At 41.3% G+C, this 27,688-nt stretch overlaps 1 protein-coding gene across 5 annotated transcripts in view; it reads left to right on the forward strand.

The window, feature by feature from the left end:
* PTPRC (protein tyrosine phosphatase receptor type C) overlaps positions 1–26,574 on the forward strand; it is a 129,500-nt gene extending 102,926 nt beyond the window's left edge. For 4 of the 5 annotated variants that reach the window (XM_015475267.3, XM_005217330.5, XM_010813545.4 and 1 more), the window contains 16 exons: positions 1,906–2,015; positions 2,578–2,668; positions 2,761–2,837; positions 4,723–4,759; positions 4,857–4,954; positions 5,806–5,931; positions 9,048–9,205; positions 9,756–9,891; positions 11,991–12,140; positions 15,495–15,585; positions 16,819–16,952; positions 18,364–18,498; positions 20,940–21,062; positions 21,282–21,460; positions 23,005–23,140; positions 25,471–26,574. In XM_015475267.3, the coding sequence (XP_015330753.1) occupies positions 1,906–2,015; positions 2,578–2,668; positions 2,761–2,837; positions 4,723–4,759; positions 4,857–4,954; positions 5,806–5,931; positions 9,048–9,205; positions 9,756–9,891; positions 11,991–12,140; positions 15,495–15,585; positions 16,819–16,952; positions 18,364–18,498; positions 20,940–21,062; positions 21,282–21,460; positions 23,005–23,140; positions 25,471–25,743 (2,054 nt within the window). In that variant the 3' untranslated portion in view covers positions 25,744–26,574. 5 annotated transcript variants of the gene reach the window in all.
* The last annotated feature ends 1,114 nt before the right edge of the window (positions 26,575–27,688 follow it).

Below are 27,688 nucleotides of genomic sequence, written 5' to 3' on the forward strand. Positions count from 1 at the left end.
GGTTAGAACTTACCCAAATCCCATAAAACCTCCAAGGTGGCCCTAGGTCAGAACGAATGAATGCCGGGGAGCTCTAACCACCCAAAGGAACAAGTGTGCCTGGACCGTTTGATAGTTGTGACTGGATAGAAGATTTCCACAGTCAAAAAGCTAAATGTAACCCTAGTGAACATTTTTTTTCATCTAATAAATAGGGGACATTGACATGGATACTGAAAGAGATGCTGCTGGATGTACACGGATAGGAGCAGGAGCATAACTTTCAACACGTGTGGCAGCTTATATTCTCTTAAGATTCTGAAACTGTTGTTTGTCAGTGTCCATATGCAGTTATAGCTCTTTAATATATTTTGTTCTTTAGTAAGTTACTTCGCAACTCTGGTATATAATGAGTTTCATACTCTGGTGGCATAAAAAATGAACGCAGTCTGTTTACAGTCAAGTATAGAGATTATCACATTAAGATGAGTCCCGGGTATCAGGGTAGTCATCAAAGTCTCTTATTTATACATTTACAATATTTCATAATAACTTAAAATAGATAAAATTTAAAAATACAATATAGGAAAGTATAGTTCAGTTCAGTTCAGTCTCAGTCATGTCCGACTCTTTGCAACCCCATGAATCGCAGCACGCCAGGCCTCCGTGTCCATCACCAACTCCTGGAGTTTACTCAGACTCACGTCCATCGAGTCAGTGATGCCATCCAGCCATCTCATCCTCTGTCGTCCCCTTCTCCTCCTGCCCCCAATCCCTCCCAGCAGCAGAGTCTTTTCCAATGAGTCAACTCTTCGCATGAGGTGGCCAAAGTACTGGAGTTTCAGCTTTAGCATCATTCCTTCCAAGGAAATCCCAGGGCTGATCTCCTTTAGAATGCACTGGTTGGATCTCCTTGCAGTCCAAGGAACTCTCAAGAGTCTTTTCCAACACCACAGTTCAAAAGCATCAAATCTTTGGTGCTCAGCTTTCTTCACAGTCCAACTCTGACATCCATACATGACCACTGGAAATGCATATAATGGAACAAAGAAATGTAGCCCTAGATCTCCTTATAGTGGTGATACTTGGTCTGAAATCTGTTAGTGCAGATAGACAGTGAGGAGGGGCATTCTCTGCAGAGAGAACAGTGTGAATGGAGGCGTGGGGAGAACCTCTGTGATGTACTTGGCGAATATTCGTGCCTAAGATATAGAACAAGAGTATAGGAAACTGTGGTTGAGATGAGTCATGTGAAATTACAAAAAGTGCTGGTGTATCACATTAAACATCGAAACTTTAACCTGTAGACTGTGAAGCACAAACAGTAGTGTGAGCTTTTTTGGTCAGCAAGCGGAGTTGCACGCTCATATTTGTGGATCAGAAGATGAATTTGTGGAGTTTAAAAAGTCAGTCAGGGTGGGTACAGACTGGAGGCAGGGAGAGGGGTCATCATGTGGATGAGGGGTCCCATGAGGAGGGATCCCATGGTCGTGGGCAGAAGGGGAGGTACATGGTGACCTGTTGGATGTAAGGACAGAGGGAGAAACCGTGGGTCACTTGGAAGTTTGCTTGTTAGCTGACTTTGGGAATGGTGGTCCTGTTTGCTGAGGTTTGAGATGCTAGAATAAAGGGGAGATGACTTTGAACATCTTGAGTTTGGGGTCCTTCTGGAATAACTGGATGGAAGACCTGAGAGTCAGTGGGAAATATTAATCCATAAAAGACCAGAAGAGTATTAGAGCCTTAAATTTAGATGTCATAGGTTTACAGGTCAATCTCTGTATGTGAGTGAGATGTTCCAGGTGGACTGTGTGTGAGAAGGAAAAAACGCTCAGGGCCTAACCCAAGATTTGCTTCTGATGAAATGTGTATGAACGTGGGAAAGAGAGAGATGATACTAGCCGTGAACCTTTAATGTGTTTAAAGATGATGAGAAGCAGCTGATGAACGTGGAGCCCATTCATGCAGATGTTTTGCTGGAGACTTACAAGCGGAAGATGGCTGACGAGGGGAGGCTCTTCCTGGCTGAATTTCAGGTGGGTGCTCCTCTTGCCATAGGACGAGAAAGTTCTCTTCGTCACCAACATGATCCGTCTTAAATGTGTTGTGTAGCTGTTGGCCTTGATAGTTTATCCCACATAATAGTGCAGCGGAGTCAAAGCAGCTATTATTACCGGGTATTTGCAGACCAGCAGCGAGATTCATAGTCGTAACACTAGTGAACATTTCAAGATAATGCTGCTTCAGTGAATGAGTACTAGTTACAAACTCATGTCCAGAAACACATTTGGCTGATGTGTCCTTGTGCTCTAGATAATTAGCCAGGTGTGTTTTTCAATGAATTTGAAAGTGGCAGAGCAATTACTGCTAAATTTGCTCTCATGGGATTTATTCTCCAAGTAGTCCATCATTCATTTTCTTAAAGAGGACTTTTTGCATAATTCCTAACAACGTTCATTTCAATTACCATATGCAGCTTGTTCAACAGGGTAAAGGAAACACGCACCACGATGTCCCACTTGTTCAGAATGATAAGTGGTGAGGGGAAGTGGTTTTTCTACAATCTGCTCTGACCCAAAGGATCTTTGTGTCTTTCAGAGCATTCCACGGGTATTCAGCAAGTTTTCCATCAAGGATGCTCGAAAATCCTTTAACCAGAACAAAAATCGCTATGTTGATATCCTTCCTTGTAAGTTGTTCATTGAGAATTGGATTCCCATACATTTAGGCTACTTGATTATTCATTGTTTCACTTACTTAATATTTCTTTGCATTGAGCAGATGACTACAACCGTGTTGAACTCTCTGACATAAACGGAGATGCAGGATCAAACTATATAAATGCCAGCTATATTGATGTGAGTAAAAAATGCCTCATGGCCAGGTTTTACAGCTTCACCATTCTGTCACTGACCATTTTCATTTTTCTTGTGTCTATACATTCTATTCAGCTCCATCTTTGTCATGGCAATTTTTATGTTTTTAAAGAGTTTATTGCATTGTAGTTGATTAACAATGCTGTGTTAGTTTCAGGGCTACAGCAAAGTGAGTCAGTTATACATATACATATGTCCACTCATGGCAAGTTTTTAGAAATATTATTTAAAATCACTTGAAGGAAGCCCATCAATGTCACTGGTATAAACAACAACATCACTAATATTTGCAAGGATAGTTATTTATTATTTACTATCACTGCTAGGTAATACAGGATTTTTGTCTCCCAAAAAATGATAATGAGAATTAAAATACTCTGGTGCCTGTCCTGTGTTGTGTATTACCTAAATTATCTATATGTGTATTTTTCATAAGAGCCCTGCCTTTGCACCTCAGCATAGGCGTGAGGACTGGAAGGCACTGGTTAATTTGTTACTTTGCCCTTGTTCAGTTAGTAAATGTCTGAGGATATTGTACATGGTTAATTTATCCAAAATATTATGAAATTATAATTTATTTTACCATTGCTAATGAAGTAATGCATCACACAAAATTAAAAAAAATAAGCAGTATGAAAATATAGAGAAACTATTACAGAATATATAGCATGACCTTATTGGTTATCTGTTTTATATATAGTAATGTATATATGTTAATACTAAACTTTAGTTTTTATCATAGATTATTCTTGAATCTGCCTGCAACAGAGGAGACCTGGGATTTATCCCTGGTTGGAAAGATCCTCTGGAGAAGGGAATGGCCACCCACTCCAGTATTCTTGCCTGGAGAATCCCATGGACAGAGGAGCCTGGCGGGCTACAGTCTGTGGGGTCACGACATGACTTAGTGACTAAACCATCACATCATGGTTCCTCTTTATCCACTGAGAGTTTCTTTATACATAAACCAGAAAACAGCAATATTTGTTACCCCCACTTATCCAAAAATGTTACCATGGTATTCACACTGTTTTGTATGATGTTTAATTTACCTAAAGTATATATCTCGGATACAAAAAATGTCACTCTATGAAAGCAGAGATTGGCAGGCTGCTCTGTAAGGGGCCAGGTAGCAACTTTGGGGGGTTTACAGGATACACCACCTCTATCACAGCTACTCAGCTCTGAAGCCCATGGCCACACGTCTATAGATAACACATGATGTGGCTGATACTAGGCCATCAGTGGTATATCCCAGCACTAGATAAAAGGTAGAAGTTTGAGGCTAATCTCAGGATGAGTTATTGAAAGAAATTGAGTAAAAATCCCCAAAGTTACTCTATGGCTGGTAGTGAAAGCGAAAGTGAAGTCGCTCAGTCGTGTCCGACCCTCAGCGACCCCACGGACTGCAGCCTTCCAGGCTCCTCTGTCCATGGGATTTTCCAGGCAAGAGGACTGGAGTGGGGTGCCATTGCCTTCTCCGCTATGGCTGGTGAGGAGGATTAAATTGTGGCAGATAGTGCTTTAAAGCTTGAGAGGATATAAAATGTAGGAATGCCTGATTACTCTTATAAATTTCTGCACCGTCCCAGATGGAGCTAAAACCTACATACTTTTCAGCTTTGTTTAGAGTATATCACAAAGACACATGAAGTCATGGATATTGTTTGTAAATGTTAATATATTTGGCACAGTTAAATGACTGATCATGAGTTAATAAACTCATCCTTATAATTTGAAACTGCTCAGGAAGACACACACCCAAGAAATGACCGATTTGAAGTAACTTCCTCACTTCACACTTTCTCATGTAAATGAGTAATTGAGCGTTCGGTAAATGACATTTCTTCTTGTCTGTCCTGGACAGGGTTTCAAAGAGCCCAGGAAGTACATCGCAGCACAAGGTAATTGCTCTGGTAGTCGGATATTCTTTCTGAAAAATTGCTTTTTAGCACTTTAAAAAGGATATTTCTTACCAGTTTTTATTTGTTTGACTCCTAGGTCCCAGGGATGAGACTGTTGATGATTTCTGGAGGATGATCTGGGAGCAGAAAGCCACGGTTATTGTCATGGTCACTCGATGTGAGGAAGGGAACAAGGTAGGAACCCAGAAGGCTCTCAGGGTGAAGGTCTAGGACTCAAAGGTGGAGGATGGATGTTAGGAAGAGAGAGGCTGGATGCATTTCAAAAAGTCACATCCGTATGTGCTTGATGACAAAACAGACAGTTCTCTTTGAACATTTGATTTAAATTTTCATACCTATAGAAGGATAAAATATGTACATATATAAATATATGTCCCTGGAGAAGGAAATGGCGACCCACTCCAGTATTCTTGCCTGGAAAATTCCATGGACAGAGGAGCCTGGCGGATTGCAGCCCATGGCGTCACAAAAGAGTCGGGCACGACTTCACAACTGAGCATACAAACCTACGTATTTAAGAATAAAATTTAAATGTTTCTGCTTAATTGCTGGACTCCTATGGGATTCCTATTTTGTTACAGTCTTATTTTAAGTTCAGTACACTTCTGTGAGCTGGTTTCACAAGTACTTGTGACTACTTGAAACACATTGACCTTCATGCTGACTTTGGGCAGATAGATGGTAATTTATGTAACGTGACTCTAGGAAGCCTGAAAACCTCCGCATGCCCCAGCCTGAAATTAACCACATACAACCACATAATTTCTTGCTCACCACCAAGCACGTCCCCATTTGATATGCAGCTAAGCCTGGGAAGATCATCTGCTGGGTAGAATGAAGGAAATCCTTCTGGGCACTTCTTGGGAAATGGAATACTTTTCAAGCATCCCAGTGAAATGGAATAGAAACATGTTTTGAGACATTCAAGGAACACATTTCTTGTTTGTTTTGTTTTACAAAGAGTGTTTAATGAACAAATTCATTTAATTTAAAAACTTAAATGCTTGATGGTTTTTTAAACATAGAACAAGTGTGCAGAGTACTGGCCGTCAATGGACGAGGGCAGCCGGGTTTATGGAGATGTGATTGTGGAGATCAACGAGCACAAAAGATGCCCAGATTACATCATTCAGAAGCTGACTGTTGGAAACGTGAGTTTGGTTTTGATAGAATTTTAATTTTCATACTGTTAGTCTAAAATGTGACTATGGAATAGTCAATGTGAGACATTGAAATACACCTGGAAATTTTATTTTTAATGTACTATGTGGGGGAAGAGTTGCTTAAAACAATAAGCCACCAAGGTCAAGTAAGTCACAGTGAAGATGATCTTTGTCCACTTCGCATTCAAAGTATTTATAACATTGTGACCCTTGAAGTAGAAAGAGCTCATGAATTGTGTTAAATGAATGACTGAATTATTGAATGAGTGATAAAAATGGTCCTTAGTCTCAGTAGGTTTATTACCATTATGGAAAGAATATTTATACAATGGCATAGAGACCACCGTAAGAAGTCTAAAGTTCTAACTCTGTAGGAGAGAGAAAATGTTTAGGTCAGAAAAAAAAATTGTCAGTGTGGCCTGTTAAAATGGTGGTCTTCCCATATATTATTATATGATTCTGCTCATATGAAAAGTCTAGAATAGTCACCCTTACAGAGACAGAAGGTTGGTTAGTGATTGTTTGGTACTGAGGTGGGTGAGGCAAGAATAAAGCTGACTGCTAATCTGTACGGGGTTTTTTGGAGGGTCATGAAAATACCCTATAATTAGTGGTAATGACTTCACAACTCTGTGAATATAGTTAAAACTTTTACTCTTTAAAGGAATTTGAAAATATCTTAATAAAGGTATTAAAAATGGAGGTCCTTATACTGAGATTCAATCCCTGGGTTGGGAAGGTCCCCTGGAGAAGGGAATGGCAACCCACTCCAGTATTCTTGCCTGGAAAATGCCATGGACAGAGGAGCCTGGCAGGCTGCCGTCCATGGGGTCGCAAAGAGTCAGACACGACTGAGTGACTAACACACACACATACACACATAGATAAGTTTGATAGTTTCTCTCAATTCCATTTATTGGAAGTTTTCTCAGTAATCTGAATTGTATTTCCATATGATCCAGATACATTTTGTGCAGGGGAAAAAAATATACCAGTTGGCTGTTTCTCCTGTGGCCTTCTAAACTCTTACGGCATCACTAACAACTAGGAAGGTAATGCTCAAAATCCTCCAAGCCAGGCTTCAGCAGTACGTGAGCCATGAACCTCCAGATGTGCAAGCTGGTGTTAGAAAAGGCAGAGGAACCGGAGGTCAAATTGCCACCATCTGCTGGATCATCGAAAAAGCAAGAGAGTTCCAGAAAAACCTCTATTGCTGCTTTATTGACTATGCCAAAGCCTTTGACTGTGTGGATCACAATCAACGGTGGAAAATTCTTCAAGAGATGGGAATACTAGACCACCTGACCTTCCTCTCGAGAAACCTATATGCAAGTCAGGAAGCAACAGTTAGAACTGGACATGGAACAACGGACTGGTTCCAAATAGGAAAAGGAGTATGTCAAGGCTGTATATTGTCACCCTGCTTATTTAACTTCTGTGCATAGTACATCATGAGAAACACTGGGCTGGAAGAAGCACAAGCTGGAATCAAGATTGCCGGGAGAAATATCAATAACCTCAGATATGCAGATGACACCACCCTTATGGCAGAAAGTGAAGAGGAACTCAAAAGCCTCTTGGTGAAAGTGAAAGAGGAGAGTGAAAAAGTTGGCTTAAAGCTCAACATTCAGAAAATGAAGATCATGGCATCAGGTCCCATCACTTCATGGCAAATAGATGGGGAAACAGTGGCAACAGTGTCAGACTTTATTTTTTTTGGCTCCAAACAGATGGTGATTGCAGCCATGAAATTAAAAGATGCTTACTCCTTGGGAGGAAAGTTATGACCAACCTAGACAGCATATTAAAAAGTAGAGACATTACTTTGCCAACAAAGGTCCGTCTAGTCAAGGTTATGGTTTTTCCTGTGGTCATGTATGGATGTGAGTGTTGGACTGTGAAGAAAGCTGAGCTCCAAAGAATTGATGCTTTTGAGCTGTGATGTTGGAGAAGACTCTTGAGAGTCCCTTGGACTGCAAGGAGATCCAACCAGTCCATTTTAAAGGAGATCAGTCCTGGGTGTTCATTGGAAGGACTGATGCTGAAGCAGAAACTCCAATACTTTGGCCACCTCATGCGAAGAGTTGACTCATTGGAAAAGACCTGATGCTGGGAGGGATTGGGGGCAAGAGGAGAAGGGGACGACAGAGGATGAGATGGCTGGATGGCATCACCAACGTGATGGACATGAGTTTGAGTGAACTCTGGGAGTTGGTGATGGACTGGGAGGCCTGGCGTGCTGTGATTCATGGGGTTGCAAAGAGTTGGACATGACTGAGCGACTGAACTGACTGAACTGAACAACTAACAACTATGACCTTGGAGGGCTGTGAAACCAGTGGTTCATGGCTGAATATACGATACACTGGAGCCAGGCAGGACCAGTCATAGACTGGGGTGATGTGTAGAGGCCGACGCCAATCTGGTTACGTTGATTAGTCTGACCTTACTCTTCTTCATTAGCTCGGTTACTTCTGATCTGAAAATGACCACCCACCAAGCTGGTAGTTCCTCTCCATACTTGGTTAGAGATTATGAATTTATGTGCCTTCTAATGCTTGCCTTGAAATGGGGACGAACACGAGCTGTAACCTGGAGCTGACTTTCCCCAGTTCTCTCTCTACTGTCTGAACTGACGTTTCTAATATGAGAAACGCAGCATTAGTCAAATAATTAATCAGACTTTCTTCCTATGATGATAGTCCTGTCTGCCTACCCAAGAAGAAGTATTTCAAACCATTGTGAGAGTAGCTTTTACTTTATTTCTTTTCAGTCCCATCCACCAGCCCCCGGTTTTGTGTAGTGTTCTTGTGTTTTTCCTGTTTGTTTCTGGCTTGGCAGCATGAAAGTTCCTAGCAGTTTCAGCCACACTGGTTATACGTTACTTACCTTCCTGGTAAGTATTGCTTACCGGTTAGTGCATGCCATCCCTGCATGATGTCTCAATTCCTAGTTATTCATTGGAGAGGAAAATGCAATCATGAATGAAAAAAAAAAAAAAACTTGCATGAGAAGTGTTTTGTGGTGGCCCTCCCTTCCACCTATTTACTTTCCATAGTTTAAAAAATATGTATCAACTAAAAGACATATTATCTCCTGACTAGAGAAAAGAAAAGGCAAGTGGAAGAGCAGTAACTCACATTCAGTTCACCAGCTGGCCGGACCACGGGGTCCCCGAAGACCCTCACCTGCTGCTCAAGCTGCGCAGGAGGGTAAACGCTTTCAGCAACTTCTTCAGCGGCCCCATCGTGGTGCATTGCAGGTGCGTGAAGACCGCCCCCAGCAGCACCCGGGCTTTCACACCCGCGCCCGTGCGGCTGTCGGGGCCACCCTCCCCTTCGGCACCTGTTGCTTCCAGAAAGTCAGTGAGAAGAAAGTTGCAGTGTTTCCCCTGCTTAACCCTTCTGGGCTTTGTGGGTTTTTTTTTAATTCATTTTTTTATTGAAGGATGATTGATTTACAGAATTTTGCTGTTTTCTGTCAAACCTCAACACAAATACCGTATTCTAACACATATATATATGGAATCTAGAAAAGTGGTACTGAGGATTTATTTACAGGGCAACAGTGGAGAAACAGACAGAGAGAATAGACTCATGGACATGGGGAGGGGGAGGAGAGGGAGAGATATAAGGAAAGAGTAACGTGGAAACTTACATTACCATATGCCAAATAGATAGGCGGGGAATTTGCCCTGTGGCTCAGGACACTCTAAGGGGGGCTCTGGATCAGCCTGGGGGTGGGGTGGGCAGGGAGGTGGGCGGCGCTCTGGGCCTTTCTGTGCATCATCCTGCCTTCGTGTGCTTTGCCAGTGCTGGCGTTGGGCGCACAGGCACCTACATCGGCATCGACGCCATGCTGGAAGGCCTGGAGGCAGAGAACAAGGTGGACGTCTACGGCTACGTCGTCAAGCTCCGGCGACAGAGGTGCCTGATGGTGCAGGTGGAGGTATGTTCCAGGCACGGTCCTCACTTTCAGCTCCCGGCTTAAACCTTTTTTCATGGTGGGAGTAGTAACCTTAAAGGAAATCCAAATTGTTCTCAATCTCAAACAGCTTCTTTCCGTTTCCTGAAAACTAAAGCACCGATCACAGTTAGACGCATTTTGCATTGGTGGCTGAGAGCACTTGTGGAATAAGGATGACTATAAAGTATATGTTAAAAAATAATGAAATACCATTTACACATACGAGGTTGGGGAACAATTAAAAATGCCAAAACCAAGTTTGTCAGCATTTCATAAAATTAAAACTAGGAAGACCTAATAGTACAGTACAGTGGTTAAGAGTCTAGTTTTTGGAACTAGATTTAGGAAGTTTCAAATAGTGGTAGTTATTCTCAATACCATGCACTCTTCTACCAGTTTTTAAAGTTCTTGTGCTTGAGTGAAGTCATCCAAATGGAGAGGATAAGAGTATTTACCTTAGAGGTAAGACACAAAAGGGCATCCAAGTAAAACACTTACACAAATCCCCGAACATACACGTAGTCAGTAATTGTAATCGATAAACATTGTTATGAGACTGTCTGCACTTGACCCAGAAATCCCATGCACTGTATGTACCCGAGAGAAGCATCTCCAAATCTGCATGACTACACACACATTCACGAGTGCTCACTGGATCCGACATTGCTGGGATAACAAAAAATGGAAACCTTTGAATGCATAGCAGCACGGGAATAGGCCAGCAGAACGTGGGCGGGTGGACTCTGGGCACCGTGTTCCGCTGCAGTTGGCAGGTTAACCGGTCTGTAGCTCTCAGTGTGGGCAGGTGCTCAGGTGAGAGCAGTGAGCAGATACAGTCCCCAGATGAAACATGTACAGCACAATGTATGCAGCTGTTAAGAAAGGACACAGGAATACGGTATTTATAAATACATACGTGTTATCGTAGGGGTCTTAACATGGATCGTCCACCAGAAAAAAAGGAACTATTTCCTGTGGAAAAATAACATAGAATGGAAGGATACAGTCAAACTAGAGGTGGTGTTAAAGAATCTTGAAATATGTCATTTGTTTAAAAACAGTAAATTCAAATATGATAAAAGTTTAAGAATAGTTAAATCTGGGTTTGGTATTTTATGCTTTCTCGTATGTGTGTTAGTTGCTCAGTCGTGTCCAGCTCTTTGTGACCCCATGGACTGTAGCCTGTCAGGCTCCGCTGTCCATGGGATTCTCTGGGCAAGAATACTGGAGTGGGTTGCCATTCCTTTCTCCAGGGGATCTTCCTAACTCAGTGATTGAACCTGGGTCTCCTGCATTGCAGACAGATTCTTTACCGTCTAAGCCACCAGGGAAGCCACAAGAATACTAGAGTGGGTAGCCATTCCCTTCTCTGCAGGATCTACCCAACCTAGGGATTGAACCTGGGTCTCCCACAAATCAGGCAGATTCTTTTGTATAATCTCTATTTTAAAAAGTGCTAGAAAACTTTTTTAAAATGTGTTCTATGGAACATCAACTTGCTTTTTTACCCTCTCAGATACAGTGTGGAACTTTATAGTTTTATATCTTAGTAATTTAACTTACTAACTCAACATTAGTCCGGGAGGAAGTAACAGATAGTGTTTTTTAACTGCTAGGAATAAAATAGAAGCTATAAGATGCCTAATCTATTTGTGAAGCTATTTTATTTTTCCTGGCAAAATAATCCGAGATGGGATTTACTCATTTCCCGGAGAACTATGAGTGCCAACTTCCAGATTATTTAAATGTGGCAGATACCAGCGTTCTCCTCCATACGTTGTCTCCAGATGAACCAAATGTGGGGGATGTGTACTTTATTTAAATGTGATTCATAGGACTGTAAATTGTGGCAGATACCAGCGTTCTCCTCCATACATTGTCTCCAGGTGAACCAAATGTGGGGGATGTGTACTTTATTTAAATGTGATTCATAGGACTGTAAATTGTGGCAGATACCAGCATTCTCCTCCATACATTGTCTCCAGATGAACCAAATGTGGGGGATGTGTACTTTATTTAAATGTGATTCATAGGACTGTAAATGATAAATTAACTGTCTCTGTCCTTCCTTGAAATGGCAGGCACAGTACATCTTGATTCACCAGGCCTTGGTGGAGTACAATCAGTTTGGAGAGACAGAAGTGAGCCTGTCTGAGCTACACCCGTACCTGTCTAACATGAAGAAAAGAGACCCACCCAGTGAGCCCTCCCCACTGGAGGCTGAGTTCCAGGTAACAGCAGCCACCTGAGCCTCTGTCTGCTTCCCAGGCTGTCCTGTGCACATGGGCTAGCTCTTGTATTTGGGCTTTGCCATAAAATGGAGCACCGATGAGGGAACTAAGACACGGAGAGTTTAAGAGAAATGCCTGAAAGCACAAAACTATTATGTAGGAAACTTGTTTAAATCTAGAAATCTGACTCTGTGGCCAACATGTTAAACATTCCTCGTTAACCTGGTGTAAAATAAAGTGTCAAAATAATAGTATAGAGCCACAAAATTGGCCCGCCAAAGGCAGCGTAACATCTCACCTTTAACAACTGCATCTGGTTTTGGTTTGTAAAGGAAATAATTATAAGAGTTTATGACGACTTAGGAACGGGAACTGGCTGGAGCCGGTAGACAGAAACTGAAGGATAAATACGTGTGTCCTAACCTATTTATTAGGCAATTACTCTAAAACTACCCTGGGATGTGGCTCACTGTGATTTCAGAGAGTCGGTGTAGCTGTCTCCAGGTTGTTCGGCCCTCACAAAGGTTTTGTTACCTTTCTCTTTCACTTGTAATTTTCAGTTTATCGAACCTTTGTGTGAACTACCAAACTGGTCAATTCAGATGTTATCACAACAAGACCAGGAACGTGCTTTTAATCAGATGCAGAGTCATTTAATGTTTTGGATCAGAGTGGGACTGGGGTAGGACTTGGGATAGTCACCAAGTAACATGATCCAACCTGAAGACTGTACTACGATGGAAAAACCAGCAGACTACCAGCTTGGTCTTCAATAAGGGGTGTTTTCTTATTCTTGCTCTTTCCACTGCATTTAATTCACCAACTCTGCTATACTCCATATACACAGACACTGTTTGAAATAAAAATTCATATGTAAAGTCACTAAAAGAAAGGGTAGATTTTTTGAGCAAATATGATTGAGCCTGTGCTTCTAAGCACAAGAGTCAAAGTGATTTGTATGTGGAAGTGGCTAGTGAGTGTGATCCACACAGGTGGTAACCACAGCTCTGATAGAAACGGTGAAATTATTCCAGCTAAGCAGAACGGGAGACAGAAAATGAGGGTAGAGATGGAGGCTGGCTGGTGGATTAGTGATGGGACATTGAGGCAGTTCCTGTCTAATTGCCTCGTCTTTCTTAAGAGCATATGAAGTCAGATCCTTGGTTGAGAGTTTGGGGGTGGGGCAGAAGTGAGTGGCAAAGAAGAGTTCATGCTCAAGAAAGAGAAAATGATTTGAAATAGTTCTATCACAGAAGGAAAGCAGTCTCCCAGGTGAAGGGGGTGGGGTGGCCAGAAATTACTGTTGGATCTTTAGAAATTTATGGTCATGGATTTTCCAAGAGAGTCAGCCAGTTGGTTTTTTGTTTTTGTTTCCTGCAGTAACGTTGAGGTTAGAGGCTGTGTGCACTTGGGTTAACCACATCTAGGATATTTTAAAGTGACCAATCGAAAGTTGGGAGGTGAAGGGGCTGAGGGTGCTTGCAGGTGAATAATTTAGGGTGGTCAATAGAGAGCATATGAGCCACAGGAAGACATGCGGTACAATGAGAAAGTCATAAAAGCAGTATGTTAAAGGTTTTGATAGGATTGCAGATTACTGAATTGGAGGTGCTAGAATAAATGGCTGGGAATGATGGAGCCAACTTTCCATAGCAGGTATGGTGGAAATCTTAACTTCTAAAGTGATGCAATCTTTGGAATGAAACCTACCTACAAAAGTGGAGAGGAGACTGTGGATGGCTGAAGACTGGAGGAAAATTATAGGAGGTGAAGACATGAGTGTGGTTTGGAACAAAGTGCTGTATTGACTTTGAAAGAAGACACCATAGTTTTTCTAAACGTGTTCATAATATTTATACATGCGTATATGCGCGTGCACACACGTATCTGTATCGATGTTGTCCAGTCTCTCAGTCATGTCCAGCTCTTTGTACCTCTGTGGACTGCAGCACACCAGGCTTCTCTGACCTTTACCAACTCGCATAGCTTGCCCAAACTCATGTCCATTAGTCGGTGATGCCATCCAACCATCTCATCCTCTGTCGTCCCCTTCTCCTTCTGCCTTCAGTCTTTCCCAGCATCAGGGTCTTTTCCAATGAGCGTGTATATCTGTGTGTATAATGGTACTCATCTCCTGCCCTCAGTCTTTCCCAGCATCAGGGTCTTTCCCACTGAGTGTGTTTATCTGTGTGTATAATGGTACTCATCTCCTGCCCTCAGTCTTTCCCAGCATCAGGGGCTTTTCCACTGAGTGTGTATAACTGTATAACTGAGTGTGTGTAACTGTGTGTATAATGGTACTCAACTGTGCATGTTGAGCTCCCTCAGTTTAGGCTGTTCATCCACTTGAAAGATATTTAAGTTATTTATTAGGAAGAAAAGGCTGCAGGCAGGGCGATCTTCCGGTGGAAACTGACCTTTGAACAGCTATCTAAAGGGCAAGTAGAAGTTAGCAGAGTGACCAAAAGGACATGGGTAGTCCAGGCAGAAAACACACCTGTGAGTCTCCTGAGAATTAAAGGACAGCGTGGCCCCATCCGCAGGTGGAGGAGTTGGTTTGGCTGCAGTGCAGAGGGCCCTGCAGGAGGTGAGGCTGCAGAGACGGTCGGGGCCGCCTCCCGAGAGGCTTCCTGAGTGGTGCAGATAGATGTTGGGTCCTTCCTGACAAGGACGGGAAGCTGCCAGAAACCTGAGAGGAACGTGCCGTGTTGTGTTCTAGGATTAGAGCAAGTGAGATTGAAGGTAAAGAGGCCAGCAAAGAGACTGTTGATGTTTTCAAGTGAGAAATGAAAGTGATTGTCCTGAGCAGGAGGAGAGAAACGCAGAAGGATTTGAGAGCTTCACCCGGACATATGACAGTTTTTGCCAACTGATTAGCTACCAGGAGGGAGAGGGGAAGAGTCTGGAGTGCTTAAAGAAATGAAATGTTGATTATGCAAAGCATGAGCCGAGTCATCTGTGCACGCTTTATCCTGGAGGAGAATTGACTTTGGGTCATTTAAAATAATTTAACATTGTTTTTGCCATATGGAGAATGGCCAATATCTGTACAGTGCTTTTAACTTATAAAAGATCAAACCATACTTTTTTACTATCTAGCACCTCTTCACTGGGAAACATATTCTGTTATATAATTGTATATGTTCAAATTCACCACGTCAAAGTACTTAAGACCTGAATAGTTTAAAAAAAAAGATCAGGGACAAACTTAAAAATTGGGACCTTCAGGAATGTATGCAAATTTCACAAAACTTAATGAAATTCTTTTCTTTAGAGAACATTTTATGCTGCAGTAATAAACTAAACCAGTCATTACATTTTAAAAGGTGTTTCCTTTCTATTTCTTTCTTTCAGAGACTTCCTTCTTATAGGAGCTGGAGGACACAGCATATTGGGAACCAAGAAGAAAATAAGAGTAAAAACAGGAATTCTAAAATCATTCCATGTATGCAGTTTATTTTAATCTTTTGTATCATAGTGAAGTTCTTTGAATTTGTTTAATGTGAGACATAGACACAAGCCTTTGGGAAGCAACTTTTCAACATTTGCTTGACAGCAGAGAATAGTTATAGGTTATTTAAATTTTAGTTGTAGCAAATGCAACAAATTGAACCCCAGACATTCACAATGGAATTTGGAGGACGGACGGTATTCAGTGTTTTCTTTTTATCAATTAGTTCAGAAATGAGTTTTCAGAAAGACGTAACCTTTTACGCTGGGGAAAGGCCAGGTTCTCTTTACAGGTTTTCTCTCATCGTTGGTTTATTGCAGTTATTTACTCCAGGGTAGTTGCCAAGTAGCAAAATTACATCTTTTTGTTCCCTTTATGTTTTCTGTTTATCCTATCCTTACCTCAGGGAGGTTAAAAGTAGGCAGGAAATATACTATAAACTCTTGATCATCACGTTTAATAGGACAAAACATGCATCTTTTCTATTTAAGTATATTGATAGCACCGTACCTGTACAACTATAATTTTATTCAGTTGCTAAATAAATATTCATACACTAAAACTAATATGGAGAAAATATAGCCCAAGATAGACGACCTTATAAATTGGATCAATGCAGGGTTGACCTAGTTAATTTCTGAAGTGGTCCTTATGAATGTAGTTTAAAATATGGAATTGATGGTGATATAACTAATCAGATCCTTTGATGAGGTTATTCTAAATTTAAGAAATTGAGTAACAGCTAGAAATTACGGACTAAATACTTTCCTCGATAAAATAATTATTTGTTTGAGATACTCATTTAATTAAGATTGCTAATTTACTGTTAATAAGATATAATTGAAAAATTAGGTTTTACCTAAGGTATGTATTTTATTAACTTACAGATGTATTTTTAAAACTTTTATCCATCAGATTGATGCTATTTCATGGAAAACTAAAGTAGATGTATCAAATATTGAATAATCATATGGAACATTATGACATAGACTTATGTCCTATGTTTTTTCCTGGAACTTTCTTGGGATCGATTGCTTTTCTATTAGAGTTTAAAAAAATAATTTGTTAATCAATGAGAATGGAACAGCATCTCATTCCATGTAGATCAATAAGTATACCTAATGCAATCTGTCACTTCTAAATGACTTTCTAGTTTCCACATGACAGTCAAGCAAAGATTTATTTATTTTTTAAATCAAATTTAAATTTTATTTTTATTTTGCACAGATGACTTTAACAGAGTGGCACTGAAACATGAGCTGGAAACGAGCAAGGAGAGTGAGCAAGACTCAGATGAGTCCTCTGATGATGACAGCGACTTGGAGGAGATAAGCAGATACATCAATGCCTCCTTTGTCATGGTAAGTCCTCACCATTCCCAAACCCGAGGTCCACCTCTAAAAAATATGCGTATGTTCTTATGGCCATGCACTAAGTGATTTTATAAAAGAAGGATGAGCTTGACCATATCTATGTATTCACTGATGTGAAAGTTTCCATTTTTAATACTATATCTTAACTTATTACAATACTTAGACATTAATTGTTGATACAAAACAATACTATTAGTTACAATTTATGGCAAATATGACTATAATATAATTTTAAAAATAATGAAATTCAGCAAAAACAAATGCTTGAAAATGTTTACATATACTCAGATACCCATATTGCAAGCAGATCCAAGTTTGCTTATTTGTATAGTTAAAAACTTTTCATTCAGATTTTCTGAATATTTAAGTGAGTCTGTGTCACATACCATTTTTTTGTTTAGTATACTGAGAATTCAAGCAAGGAACTTTACGTAATTCAGTAACTACTTCTTGCATATTCACTGAGTTTCTTTCTTTTCCCAATTTTCTTAAAATACATATTCATAGAATATTAGTTATAAGATAGCAGAAGAATGCTGTCTGAGCTAAGTCGCTCAGTTGTGTCTGTCTCTTTGCAACCCCATGGACGTAGCCCGCCAGGTTCCTCTGTCCATGGGGATTCCCCAGGCAAGAACACTGGAGTGGGTTGCCGTGTCCTCCTCCAGGGGATCTTCCCTGACCCAGAGATTGAACGTAGGTTTCCTGCATTGTAGGCTAATTCTGAGCTACCAGGAAGCTCAAGAATCCTGGAGTGGGTAACCTATCCCTTCTCCGGGGGATCTTCCCAACCCAGGAATCGATTTGGAGTCTCCTGCACTGCAGGCCAGCAGATTCTTTACCAGCTGAGCTACCAGGGGTTCCTAGCAGAAGAATATATAAACATAAATTAGAGACATGATGAAGACAATTTTGAAATGCTTATGCTTTTTTAGAAAATAATCACATTAAGCTTTTCAAAGGAAAAAATGGTATTTTTGGAGGGAAAAATTTGTTAGTTTTCTAAAATAATATCTTCTAAACTTGATTTTACATTAGTAGCCAAGTATTATCATTAACTAATATCTTCTATAGAGACATCACATTGTTTTTTGGACCTAAGAATCTGTTTGCCACTGTTTTAAAAAACTGAAGTATAGTTGCTTTACAATGTTGTGTTAATTTCTGCTGTACAGCAAAGTGATTCAAGTATACATACATACATATATATATACACACACTTTCTTTATTATGTTCTTTTGCATTATGGTTCATCACAGAATGGGACCTAAGAGTCTTAATATTTTTATGTAACAGCACTAACATCAAATTAAGTGACTGTCTCTCCAGATGGTTGTTTTAAGAATCCACTATTCCGTCACCAGCAGCAGTAACCGGGTCTCAATTTTTTCTTTGTTGAAAGAGTTACTGGAAACCTGAAGTGATGATTGCGGCTCAGGGACCGCTGAAGGAGACCATTGGTGACTTCTGGCAGATGGTCTTCCAAAGAAAAGTCAGGGTGATCGTTATGCTGACGGAACTGAAGAGTGGAGACAAGGTTTGTGCGTTTGAGAATCTCTTCTTTCAGGTGTTTCTGTCATAAAATCCGATCCTCCCTTCCTGGATCACGTACTGGATGGATCTGTGTATCGCAGTCCCTTTGATCCACCGTCACACGGTTCCATTTGTTCATTCTCCCCATTTTCCATCCAAACGCTGGCCTCCAGAGTTTTCACCTGGGTTCTGACCATTCCTCCTGTTTGCCTCCCACAGCCCCCGCCAGCTCTGCCCACTGTTCACAGATCGATTGTCTAATAATGCACAGCAACCCCCAGCTTCCCTCTGCTAAACACAGTGGGCCGTGTGAGCGGGGGGCGCTGAGACCCTGCTGTATAGCACAGGGGGAAAAAGAAGGTGCAGTTTGTGCAGGACGTGCATTGGGTCAAACTTAAACATGCATTCCAGTATGCAGTGAGAGTGTCCGACTCTTTGCAACCCCGTGGACTTTGGCCCGCTAGTCTCCTGTCCATTGATCTCCCAGGCAAGAATACTGGAGTGGGTGGCCATTCCCTTCTCCAGGGAATCTTCTCGACCCAGGGATCAAACCCGGGTCTCCCGCATTGCAGGCGGATTCTTTACTGTCAGAGTCACCAGGGAAGGATGCGGTAGGTACAGACAGACACTGCTTGATGTTGCTTGTACAAGGCACCTCAGATAGTCACATCCTAGAGTCAGAAAGCAAGCTAGTCGGTGCCAGGGGCTGGGCTGGGTGTAGGAGGTGGGGAGGGGAGTGGAGACTTAGTGTTCAATGGGGACAGAGTTTCAGTTTAGGAAAGTGAAAAGTTGGGGAGATGGATGATGGGGAGATGGATGATGGTGAGAGCCGCCCAACAAGTTGAACTGTGCAGTTAGATGTGGTTAGGATACTACGTTTTATATTATGTGACTTTTACCACACACGCACACAACAGCCACATCTTTATTCTTTTTTTTTGCAGGATAGAAACCCACCTCTTTGTTCTGACATTTAAGACCATCAGTAATCAGGCCCAATGTATCTTGCCATATCCTCAGCTTTTACATTTTCTACACTTTCCACTCTGGACAAGTAGAGTTACTGACGGACTCTTAACACAGTGCCTGTGTTCTCCACAGTGAGCTTTAATTTTCTGACATCCCACGCATCTAGATGTGCCCTCTCTTCGTATTTTGATCCTATTCTTCTAGAGAGACAAAACTCCTGAAAACCATATCTAAATCCCATCTTCTTTATATCCATGTAAGAGTTACTGTCATAAAATTCTATGGTTGGAGGTGAACCTCGGACCTAATTTGATCTTCTGCCTAATGCCTGTTACATATATGTGAGCCTTTTCTTAATACCACAAGTTATCAAGATTTTCCTGGCAGTACATCTTAGTCTTTACCACCTAACACTGTATCTGACATATGTTAAAGCTTATTTAATGAATGTTCTCACCAGTATGAAGTTATCCTATATGTATTCTTTTTCTCTCTCTCTTTTCCCTTTTCCCCTACCCTCATGCATAGAAAATAGGGGTTTTTTTCCCTTTATTTTTATGTTTTTTTTTCATTTTCCATTTGTTTCTTTTCAAAAACTTTAGCTGGAGGAGAATTGCTTTACAATGTTGCGTTCGTTTCTGCTCTGCGATGTGCATCAGCTGTAAGGACACACATATCCTCTTCCTGAGCCTCCATGCCCACCTGCTGTCCACCGTGTCGGTCATCACAGGGCACCGAGCTGAGCTCCCTGTGCTATACAGCAGCTCCCCACTAGCTATTTTATGGGGTTTTTTTTTTTTTTTTTAAGGCCTGGGATTCTAGTAATCTTTTCCTTCACCTAAATTGGGGAAGCCAGGGAATGGAACAGGACTTCAGACAGGAATGCCTAACGTGGTCAGCAACTGTGGATCTGTAGTTAGTGGAAATCATTTGAGGAAGGAGCAAGTACTTCTGTGATCCATGTGTTCGTCAGTTTGACCGTTTCCTCAGATAGCCAGCTGACACAGACAAGATAGAGATGAAGCTTCTAAAGGTGCGGTCTCTTTCCCCCGGACCCCTGGAGGGAGACCTAAGTTCTTGGAGGGGTGATGACATCAGCCCAGTCCATCCTTTTTGAAAAGGTGGTGGTGAGGCATGGAAAGGTGGGAAAAGCAAAGCTGAGACCTAGCCTGGCATGGCAGATCTGTGCCCATGGTGTGCTGGGCATCTTGGCTCTCCCTGGGTTCCTTGCATGAGGCAGCACCATGTATCTGTTGGATGGATGTCCAGAATACTTCCAATAGGTTTTAGATTTTTATGAAGAGGACTCAGTTTGACAACACAGTTAGTCATTTCACATTTAACAGAGCAGAGTGAAGAAGAGAGAGAAAGAGGACAGAGTCAAAGTCGAGATGAGAGCGGTGGTTCTCTGAGCGCGTTGACAGGCGAACAGAACCCTTGGGCAGCTAATGCTGAACCACGTTCTTTCTCATCTAGGAAGCCTGTGCTCAGTACTGGGAGGAAGGAAAGCAAGCCTACGGAGATGTGGAAGTTCACATGAAGGACACCAACAAATCTTCAGCGTATACCGTCCGTGCATTTGAACTGAGACACTCCAAGGTACACACTCAATTTCAGGAGTATGCATCTTTGGTGTAATTGATCTGGTTGAAAAATTAAGATGCATTGCTCTGTGACAGTGAAGCAATTCTCTATATGTTTTCAGGATGAACTTTTTTAATGATTTAAATGAAAGTAACTGGGAGGGAAAAGCAACAATCAACTTATCAAATGGGCTGAGTTTCTCCCTTGAATTCATGTTCCTTCCCCTGGTTTTAGAGGAAAGATCCCCGAACGGTGTACCAGTACCAATTTAATAACTGGAATGGGGAAGAGCTGCCCGCAGAACCCAAAGAACTGGTCTTGATGATCCAGAATCTCAAACAAAAACTTCCCAAGAAGAATTCTGCCGAAGGGAATAAATATCACAGGAATGTGCCTCTTCTCATCCACTGCAGGTCGGTGGGGTTTCACGGGATATGTTCTAAAACCCAGTGTCCTGCTTGACCTCTTGGCTCACACCTCCTGTTAGAGGCGATTTCTCCTAATAGATAAAAATGCACGACTGCAGTGGAACACGTCTCTCCCGCGTGTTCCAGCAGCACAAGTATTGTGGAAATGCAGTAGAAATAACTGTATTTTAGTGCAGGGATATTAGGTTATGAGTCCCTTAATATCAGGGGTATGAAATCCCTGAGTCAGTGCTAATGCTGAACCCAGAATGTCACCTGTCCTGAATGAATGAATGAATGAATGGAAGCATGCCTGGACAGATGGATGGATAGATGTTACATTTTATTTCTGCCTTTACAAGTGCATTGAGCCACTCTATTAGCTGTCAGTAGAATCCAGAGGACTGAATGTTTTGCCTCCAATGCACATATTTATTAACCAAAATCTTATGCTTAGCAACTTTGATTTGAAACCCATCACTTCACTCCCTAAACAGAGCCCCAAAGGCAAAGATTTTAATAATATACATAATAATACTTGATTTTATTTAATTTATGTTATGCAGACCCTTACGTTTCATCTGTGATAGGTCTCCACCTTAAATAAGAGGTTTGAAAGAAGGATGCATGATATAAACTATTTACATAAAATGTTACACTAAATTAGAAATTAAAATAGTAAAGTAAGATGAGAAATGTAAAACTAGGGAAGTGCTTAAAAGAAATGAGGCTTTTTGAGAAAGCCTCATTATTATTATTAAAATTGCATACACTACAACCAAGCCCTTAAACAAATACTACTTTTTGGCATTATTTGAGTTTTCAAAGGTAAAATTTACATGGAAAGAAAACTAAAGAAGGAAAGTGTAGTATTTAAAACTGTACATGTATCTTAGGGGACAGATGAATACCTACTGTACATTCCTTGGTTATGTACATCAAAAACCTTCCAATAATATTCTCTAAATAGAATTTTTATTATAATGCAGCATGCCTCTCACAGTTTGATAAGTGATTTGGCTGCCCTCTCCTTAGTGAGTAACTTCACTAGTATCCTTTTTCTATTGGTGCAGAATTGTTAACGTTTGTGAGGAAAAAAAAAAAAAAAAACACTAGAGGGGCAGCAAGAGGAGACAAAGTACGTGGTTTAGTAATTTACAGGGCATCATGTCCAGTGTTTCCGGATTCATCAGTTTCTAGCCATGCCTTTATCGTCCCTAAATTTCAGTCAAATTGGCTTTATGATATGCGTCTTAACAACTTTATATATAAATTAAAGTGCATGGTAATTAGTAAAGTACTAAACAGGAGAAAGTATATTTTTAAAGTGTAAGTTTTTAAACTAAAGGACTGTTATATTCCCAGGTTGAGAAAGTTTGCATACAACGTGCATTTAGCAGAAACGTTCTGCTCTTAAGAGACGGGAATAAAGTAATTACAGTAAATCTGAAGCAAAGAATGTATTCTTCTCTCTGTCTTTTGATTTTTATCCCAACATCACTTTCTCCATAAACTGTAGAATTCTTTTTAATCTTTTCTTTCTTTTATAGAGATGGATCTCAGCAAACAGGAATATTTTGCGCGTTGTTCAACCTCTTAGAAAGCGCTGACACAGAAGAAGTGATAGATGTGTTTCAAGCTGTGAAGTCGCTCCGCAAAGCTCGGCCAGGAATGGTCCCCACCTTCGTAAGTGTGCCGCATCAGGGCTTTTAACGTCTTTTCCCCTTTTCACTTCTCTCTCTTTCCGCCCCCTCCCCCTCCTCTCATCCTCTGCTTTCTGTTACTTCTCTTCTGTTTACTTTTCTAGTCTTCTCTTTTAAAATCGCATTTTACATGATGGTTCACTTTGGATTGTTATCAGTATAAATAAGAGACCTAACGGGAGTTTGCCAGCGATGCGTGGTGGTGGTTCATGAAGAACACTTGTCTTAAAGCTCATGAATCCCCCATCCCTCCACTTCCAATCTTGTATCAGTCTGCGCTGCTGCGCCACAGACCGCCCGGCATTTAGAGGCTGAAGAAAGACGACATTTATTATAGTTCAGTCATCTGTTTGGTCAGCTGAATAGTCCTGCTGCTCACACCAGGCTCAGCCAGCCTGGACCAGGCTCCCTCGTGTGTCTCCTGTCGCTGGTGTGTCCACTGGGAGTTGGCTTGTCCGAAGGGACCTTGAGTGCCCCTGGGCTGGCAGTTGGCTGGCATTTAGCTGTGGCAACAGGGGTGCGTGGATCACGTGTCTCTTCTGGTCCAGACGTGTTCCCGTAAAGGCAGCGGAGTTCCTGCAGAGTGAGACCCCTGGGGCCCAGGCTTGGGACTGGCATGTGTTTTCCTCTGCATTTTGTTACCTGAACAGGCCACAAGGCCAGCTCAGTGTAGGGGTGGGATAGACTCACCTTTTGTCCAAAGGGCCTGCAAAGTCAGTTTCCCAAGAGATGTGGATGCAACTGAAAAAGGGGTCTGGCGGCTCGCCACTCAGATGTGATAAAGAGGCTGGGCTGGTAGGAAGGGAAGTGCTTTATCTTGGATGCTGGCACCTGGAGCAGTGGGGAGGTGGACGCCTGTCCAAAGCCGACTCCCCCACTGCACTGACAATCAGCAGGCAACAGCTTTTATAGACTAAGGGTGGGGACTACGTGCAGACAGCACAGTCAGCTCTCACAGTCATCTTCAGATTGGTCATCGGTGGTCTGACCAGCATCGTCTTGATTGTTTTAAGTGCAGTTAGTCTTCAGTTCCATGGTTGGTTTCTTCCATTTCTCTGAGGCCAATTCTCAGAATTGTGGCAGCTTCTGTTATGGCTACAATCCGGTTATCCTGTAGTTAACTTCTCCACCTGGTGGGGGTTTCACTGTCTATAAGACAGCTCAAGGATACGGCTCAGAGTATGATTTACAGCCCTTGAAGAGGAACTGAAGGTCCTTGACTACGCTTAATGACTAAACTATTGCTATTTCGTCTCCTTTGACTGTTCTCTTTTGTTTCTCTCTTCTCTGATTAATCTTCTTCTTTGACTAGGGTTTTTCCACAGACCAAGGACGAGCAGAGGACCAGGGTTGGGGGATAAGGACCAAGGCTCCTGCTCTGTTTCATGGGTACAGAGAGGCTGTTGAATGAGCCTTGTCCTAATCAACCCAAGTTGTGTCTGAAGTCTAGTGACAACAGATGATGGTCTGGGAGTCAGTCACTCATCACAGTGCAGACTTAACCACTCACTCAAACCCTGGCAGCTCTTGCTTGTGCGTGACCTTGACCTTGCACATATTGATGTTCAAAGTGTACTGAGTGCCTGCTGTGTGCTTTTGCCATTAAGATACTCACTGTTCAGTGTGAGGAAAAGGCAGACCCATACTAAGCAATGCCATAAGTGAAAGCCCAGAGAAATCATTAGGTGGCGCGGTGGTGGAGTCCGCCTGCAGTGCAGGAGATGCAAGAGATCTGGGTCTGATCCCTGGGTCAGGAAGATCCCCTGGAGAAGGACATGGCTACCCATTTCTTCTCCATTCCTGCCTAGAAAGTTCTGTGGACCGACGAGCCTGGTGGGCTACAGTCCATGGGGTCGCAAAGAGTCGGACACGATTGACTGAACACATGAGTGAAATGATGGAGAGATCACTAGAACACGAATGAGGGCACTGAATTTAACCTGAGGGGCTCAGACTGGCTTCCTGCAGACTCTGGATCGGATGCCAAGTGATATGTAGGCATGAACCAAGAGAATGGGCATCCAAGATGGGTTCCTTTGCAAAAGCTTAGGAACGAGATACCCCCTTATGGCCTGAGAGGGGACCGAACACCGATTTGGCATGGCTACAAGGTCAGTCCTTTAGAACCCTAAGGAGAGTGAGTCATTTGAAACAATCTTTTTATGAAAACACACAGGAGTAGTTTTCTGTTACCCAGAGTCCTCCACAAGTAAATGATTAAGTCTTGTTCATTTTCATTTGATGTTAACAAAAAAAAAGAAAAAAAGGACATAAACCTCTTTTGTGTAATCCCTGGCTTCTTCCCTTTGCTAGGAGCAATACCAATTTCTGTATGACGTCATTGCTAGCACCTATCCTGCCCAGAATGGACAAGTAAAGAAAAGCAAGCATCCAGAAGATAAGGTTGAGATTGATAACGAGGTGGACAAAGCTAAGCCGGATGCTAACTGCACAAGCCCCCCGGAGGCCCTGGAGACTTCCGAAGGAGACAAAGAGGCCGGAGGCGCCAAACCCACAGAAGGTGCTGAGGGGCCGGAGCACGCCGCCAACGGTCCCGCGAGTCCCGTTTTAACTCAGAGTGCATAGGAAAGACAGACGCGGGGCAGCTCCAAACCCCGGATTCAAAGTTGTCTCTACTTTTCTAGAACTAGAGAGGCAAAATAGATACACAGTGGATTCATGAAGGGCGTGGACTGGGGTTTGCAGGAAACTTTTGGTTTTACACCTGTAGAAAAATATTTAAGACAGTTTTCGCTGGAGCATTTTTGTACAGTCTTACGCTTATTTTAAGTTTTATCCATCTCTATCATCCAGCAAGAAGCAGCTTGTTTGTAGTCTTTGTGTGTGTGTGTGTGTGTGTGAAAGAGAAAGAGGCAGAAACAGACAGATATGGGGGGTGAGTTAGAGGATGCCTTCAAGTAAATCTAAATGCTCTGAGAAACTTTGCCATTTTGGTTTTGAAGAAAAATGACAGTATTTTATACTAGAAATAATAACTTTGCTCAAAGGTTGTATTTTTTTAAAATCATAAATTGTGTATGTGCTGCCAGTAAGAAGGACATGTACATTTCTAGAATGACCTCAAGATGGCCTCCTTGTCCTGCTGAAATACATCTTATGATTTCCTATTTTACTTCCAGAAATAGACATAAAAATAGATGGTTGTACTACGGGACAGTTAACTAAATTAACATTTGGAAATCTTATATTCCATATGTCAGCATTTAGTCCAATACTTCAGGCTTGTTTAATCTAATTTAAAATTTCAAGAAAGCCTATCTTGTTATCTGCACGTCGTGTTTATAATTTTGAAGTACAGATTATTCTCTGTATAATATGTGAAATTTATTGCTTGAAATTTTGACCCAAAACTATGTGTTTGCTACAATTGAGCTTCAATAAACATCTTTAAATAAATGTAATGTGTGTTCAATCCTTAGGACAAAAGTAGAGTCATTAGAATGTATTTGTGCTAAATATTTACATATGAAGCCTAACATATCTATTTTTATGGAATAAGACATTGATAGGAGGTATATAATATTGCACATGCATACTTTTCATGGTTAAGTTTGTTCTTGTCTCACTGAAATGCATTTACTCTGAATTTCTCAAATATTTAGACTACTTTTTACCATGAATTGGTAACAGCAACCACAATAAAATTCAACTATTACCTTTTCTTGTATATAATGTATTGTGTCACATGTTCATATATGAACTATGTAAGCATGTATTAAAATATAGGCTTTTTGCAGTTAACGTTTGTGTAACAGCTTTATAGGTCTCATTTTATAAAAGATCTATAGTCTAATAATTGTTTGGGACCTGAAAAAATGCAAGAAAAGGTAACAAACAAAACCCTTTTTATTGAATTACACATGAGTTTATTACAGTAGTCACCAACTGCCTCTGAGTTGGCGTGGTTTTCTACATTTTCACTCTCTTGACTAAGTTTAAGTGTGTCAACTATGCATATTCAATTGTTTTCCATTCAACTCACATTTGTCTTACGTTCAGCCTTCTATTTCTTTTATTACTATACACACAAAATTAGCAATAAATATTTACCTTATTTTATAGTACTGTGCCATTAACTTAGGAGAAGTGAATTTTAGAATGAAGCAAGTTTCTAATTTACATTGTTTAGTTACTAATGAAAAAAGAGGTTTTAGGAGTCAGCAGCTATGAGCTCCAGAAAGAAAGAAAACTGGCCTTCACTTCTTTCATTCAAACTCTGTACCTCAGTTTCTTTAATAGAAACTTGATCAGTTACCATTTATGCTATGGTATAGTTAAAATTTAGAGTTTTTTATTTTTATTTTTAGAGATTTCAGCTGCAAGTGACATCTCCAAATGTGAATGTTGTGTGTTTAAATGTGTATTTTCCACTTGAGTCCATCCTTTTGAGAAGACACAAAATAAATTCTCAAATAATAGAGCAATAGTAATTTCTCTTATCAATAGTTTAACAGAAGCAAACTGGAAACATGTTTTTCTTCTGCACATGAGAAGTTGCAGTAAAGGATGA

This window comes from Bos taurus, chromosome 16 (genome assembly GCF_002263795.3).
Source record: "Bos taurus isolate L1 Dominette 01449 registration number 42190680 breed Hereford chromosome 16, ARS-UCD2.0, whole genome shotgun sequence".
Classification (NCBI taxonomy): Eukaryota; Metazoa; Chordata; class Mammalia; order Artiodactyla; family Bovidae; genus Bos; species Bos taurus.